General features: G+C 59.0%; 1 protein-coding gene across 1 annotated transcript; it reads left to right on the forward strand.

Annotated features, from left to right (window-relative positions):
- The first annotated feature begins 1786 nt into the window (after positions 1–1786).
- On the forward strand, positions 1787–3286 carry KCNA2 (potassium voltage-gated channel subfamily A member 2). Its single transcript, XM_023757023.1, has one exon. The coding sequence runs from the start codon at positions 1787–1789 to the stop codon at positions 3284–3286; it is 1500 nt and encodes a 499-aa protein (XP_023612791.1).
- The last annotated feature ends 1556 nt before the right edge of the window (positions 3287–4842 follow it).

Here is a 4842-nt window from a genome sequence, read left to right on the forward strand (position 1 = left end):
TCCGGGGAGGCCGCCCGCTCCTCGTCCCCCTTTCAGGCTCCGGAGTTTTCGGGTGGGGATGGCGCCTCGGCGGTCCCCCGGCTGCACTGCACAGGCCGGGGAGCCCCACGGGCCGGGCAGGAGGGAGTTAAGGCGGCCGCGGCCGGCCGGTGGGTCTAGGCCGCCGGCGCGGAGACGAGCGCGGAGCGCGCGCGGTGGAATCCGGGCCGGGCCCGGGGCGCAGGGAGGGGGCCCAGGCCCAGACCCCTCCCGCTCCGGGGCCGGCGGGGAGTCCAGCTCAGAAGCCGGCCTCCTCCAGGCTCCCCTCTCGCTGCTGCCAAGCCCGGCTGGCCCTCTGCCGCCCCTGCCCAGCAGGAGGGAGGGATTTTTCTCGGGGGGAGAAATCGGTGGTCCAGCGCCTGCCCGGCTCCAATGCCAAGCGCCGGGAGGGAGGCCTGCAGCCGAGGGGTACCCGAGGGCGAATCAGTCCTGGGCCCAAGCCAGGCAGCCTTGTGGAGCCGAGCTTTCTGCGGGAGGAGTCCCCTGGCCGAGCTCTGCAGGAGTGTGTGTTGGGGGGACCTGCGGGGGTCAGAGCGCGTGGTAGGCTGCAGTGTGGGAAGCTCACCCCTTTCCAGAGGCTGGGCCTGACCTGGGGTGGGAGGGCTCGGCCCAGAGTCCCTCCTGGTGGCTGCTGAGGACCAGCGGGGGACCTGGCTCAGCCCTGGGAGGCCCCTGGAGGAGACAGACCCAGCCGAGCCTGCAGGCTTGTTCCCGGGGAGAAAATGCTTCCAGTGGATGAAAGCCTGCCCAGAGGAGGCTGGGAGGCTGAGGGGGTGTCTCAGGTGTGACCCCAGAACGGGAAGGGCGTGTGGAAGGGAGGCTGCCAGGGCCCTGAGGCTTGGCACCAGCTGCCCCACGGCCCTGGCCCCACCTGGCTGCTGTGTCCCACCTCCTGAGACTCCGGCTTCTGCTGACCTTCGCATCTCGCCTCCTTCCTTCCACAGGCTCCGGCCCCACGCGCAGCTGTCCTGGCCTCCCGCGTGCCCCTGACCAGGCACCCGCCGCCCCTGCGGCCCAGCCCAGACCTGGAGCTCACCTCCGGGACCTGGCGCCTGCCCTCCTGCCCATGATGACTCACCATTATTTCCAGCTGAAGCGCGAACCGTGATGGGGAGTCAGGCTGCCCGTGTGTGTAGCTAGGATTCCCTCGCCAGCTGATCAGCTCTGCAAGGGAGAGAGCTTCCCGTCCCTGCCTCCCAGGTAAGCCGGTCTCTCATTTCATAACAGCCACGCGTGGAGTCGCTGCGTGGGGATGGTGAGGGGGACCCAGGTCCAAGGTCTGCCACTGCCAACACCTCCCAGGGCGCAGGCATCTGCAAGACCTTAGCTCAGCGCCTGCAGGAGGGCTCTCTTCCAGCCTCCAGTCCGGGGTTATGCTCCTGCGGGCGGTGCAAAGGGGTCCGCCACCTTCCCTCAGTGCAGGGCATTCCAGATCCCCCCCCCGCCCCCCCCATGATCCCCAGCCAGGCTCCGAGGTGAAATCAAATTGTGCTTTTCGGTGGTGGTGGTCATGCTTCTGATGGGAGACACAGACTAGCAACCCAGCCGACGCTGAGTGGCCTCACGTCCTTAACTGCCTCTGTCTTTCAGCCAAGCTGCGTCCCTGGCTCTCAGAGAGCCCCCGGGCTCTCCTGCAGGGACGCAGGCCCATGCGCCCGAGTCTCCGGGGACCGTCGGCAGCACCCTGAGCTCCCTGCCACCAGGCAGCTGGAAGGCGTAGCGTGAGGCGCTTCTCTCAGTCCCAACTATGACAGTAGCCACCGGAGACCCGGCGGACGAGGCTGCCGCCCTCCCTGGGCACCCGCAGGACACCTACGACCCGGAGGCCGACCACGAGTGCTGCGAGCGGGTGGTGATCAACATCTCGGGGCTGCGGTTCGAGACCCAGCTGAAGACCTTAGCCCAGTTCCCAGAGACCCTCTTGGGGGACCCCAAGAAGCGGATGAGGTACTTTGACCCCCTCCGCAACGAGTACTTCTTCGATCGGAACCGCCCCAGCTTCGACGCCATCCTCTACTATTATCAGTCGGGGGGCCGGCTGAGGCGCCCCGTGAACGTGCCCTTAGATATCTTCTCGGAAGAGATTCGGTTCTATGAGCTGGGGGAAGAGGCGATGGAGATGTTTCGGGAAGACGAAGGCTACATCAAAGAGGAAGAGAGACCTCTGCCCGAGAACGAGTTTCAGAGGCAGGTGTGGCTCCTCTTCGAATACCCGGAGAGCTCGGGGCCTGCCCGGATTATAGCGATCGTGTCCGTCATGGTGATCTTGATCTCCATCGTCAGCTTCTGCCTGGAGACGCTGCCCATCTTCCGGGACGAGAACGAAGACATGCACGGCGGGGGCGTGACCTTCCACACCTACTCCAACAGCACCATCGGGTACCAGCAGTCGACCTCCTTCACCGACCCGTTCTTCATCGTCGAGACCCTCTGCATCATCTGGTTCTCCTTCGAGTTCCTGGTGAGGTTCTTCGCCTGCCCCAGCAAAGCCGGCTTCTTCACCAACATCATGAACATCATCGACATCGTGGCCATCATCCCCTACTTCATCACCCTGGGGACGGAGCTGGCCGAGAAGCCAGAGGACGCCCAGCAGGGCCAGCAGGCCATGTCGCTGGCCATCCTCCGCGTCATCCGCTTGGTAAGAGTCTTTCGGATTTTCAAGCTGTCCAGACACTCCAAAGGGCTCCAGATCCTAGGGCAGACCCTCAAGGCCAGCATGAGAGAGCTGGGCCTCCTGATATTCTTCCTCTTCATCGGGGTCATCCTTTTCTCTAGCGCTGTCTATTTCGCGGAGGCCGATGAGCGAGACTCCCAGTTCCCCAGCATCCCGGATGCCTTCTGGTGGGCAGTCGTCTCCATGACAACTGTAGGCTACGGAGACATGGTCCCGACGACCATTGGGGGCAAGATCGTGGGTTCCCTATGTGCAATTGCAGGGGTGTTAACCATTGCCTTACCCGTCCCCGTCATAGTGTCCAATTTCAACTACTTCTACCACCGGGAGACAGAGGGAGAGGAGCAGGCCCAGTACCTGCAAGTGACGAGCTGTCCAAAGATCCCGTCCTCCCCTGACCTAAAGAAAAGTAGAAGTGCCTCTACCATTAGTAAGTCTGATTACATGGAGATCCAGGAGGGGGTGAACAACAGCAACGAGGACTTTAGGGAGGAAAACTTGAAAACGGCCAACTGCACTCTGGCTAATACAAACTATGTGAATATCACCAAAATGCTAACCGATGTCTGATTGCAACCTATTAGCCTACCCACAGCTCCACGGAACTGAGTGCAGATGTTGCATAACAGCCTGCATTGTAGTCAGTCTGTTCCACAGTGTGTAATCCGGTTCTGCATGGGAAGCAATAGTCGTGCAAGTGACTTTTGACCTTTTGATTTTTGACTTAGAACACAGAATAGCTGTCCATGGCTTTCACGCGAATCTTCATCGCCGGCTTAGGGGTTTCCACAGATGGGAGTCACCTATGGAGCCAGGATGTTGAGGCCACCTCATAGCACATACATAACCTGAGACCCACCTTTGCTTCCCGGGTAAATGCACACAGTATCCAGGAGATGCACCCCCCCCCGCACCCCTCGTTCCCCGCCCCTCCCATCTGAGCCCACCTGCAACAGAGAACCACGGTGGCTTGGCTTTAAAGCGCTGGTAATGACGCGAGAGGTCGTTTCCATTTTGCATTGAAAGGAACACACGGTCCTGTGTGTTGGAATCCCTTTCTTTGTCACAGGCTGGGGTCTGCGAATCGCAGCTGCCAAGTAGATGCTCTGGAGGCTTGTGTTTCATAACGGAAAATGCTGCATTTGGGTTTTTTCTCTGCAGTGTCGATGAGAGGGAAGCCCGGGGGAGGAACAGTAGTGTGACCGGTTGCAAGTTGCCAAGTCTCTCGTTTGCTCCCTTAGGCCGGTGGAGAGAAGCTAACACACCCAGGGACCTCTCCACTTCAGATGTCACCATTTTTTGCAGGCTTCAGGGTCACAAAAGCACGTCCCATCTCTTGGTTGCCCGGGAGTTTGCAGACGTCTGCTCTCCCAGTGCTGTGGCCCAGCTACCCTGACACTGCAGTGGAATCTCCAGCGATGCTATAGAGCTGCATGGGTGTTCGTTGCATGAATCTCAATATTTCAAACACAGGAGATAACCTATTTTCTTAGTAGCCTACACAGTATTCATATTTAGAGTATTAATAGCCTAGGAATGGCATTGAACTAGGGTGTTTCACCCCATCTTTCCCATCGGAAGATAATAGCCCTCAATCAGGAGAAAAAAATAGACTGACTGTTCAGAATGGGGACCCAAACTTTTGGCCCTCCAGCCCACCCCACCCCTGTTCTTCCAGATGGGGGCACAGACCTCTGCCAAGCCAGGAGAGCGAGCGGGGAAGGCAGTGTCTAAACACCTCAGCAGTTGAGCCATGGGCAGGACTGTACAGCCGTCCAGGGCATCTGGCCCCGAGGAAGGCGAGCTATGGATCCAGTGTATATAAATATATCCTGCGTCTCTTTCACCAGTTCCTCTACTGGCTAGCTCTAGAAACAATTGCATTTGGACCTTGTATAAGCTTATGCAATATTTTTGACACAGGGCAATTTATGCATGTGTTTGACTATGTGCACTATAGTGTATGTATGTATATGTACACATATACATACGTGTGTGTGTGTTGGTACGCACACACACTCACACATACATTCACTCCCTGGAGTTCAGGTTCAGGAGCAAATCCACTGCTTGGTGGGTTGGTTATCTAAGAGGCCTAATGGGTTCATTGATCTCACTGGTAACCC

This window comes from Myotis lucifugus, unplaced genomic scaffold, assembly GCF_000147115.1.
Source record: "Myotis lucifugus unplaced genomic scaffold, Myoluc2.0 scaffold_101, whole genome shotgun sequence".
NCBI classification, from domain to species: domain Eukaryota; kingdom Metazoa; phylum Chordata; class Mammalia; order Chiroptera; family Vespertilionidae; genus Myotis; species Myotis lucifugus.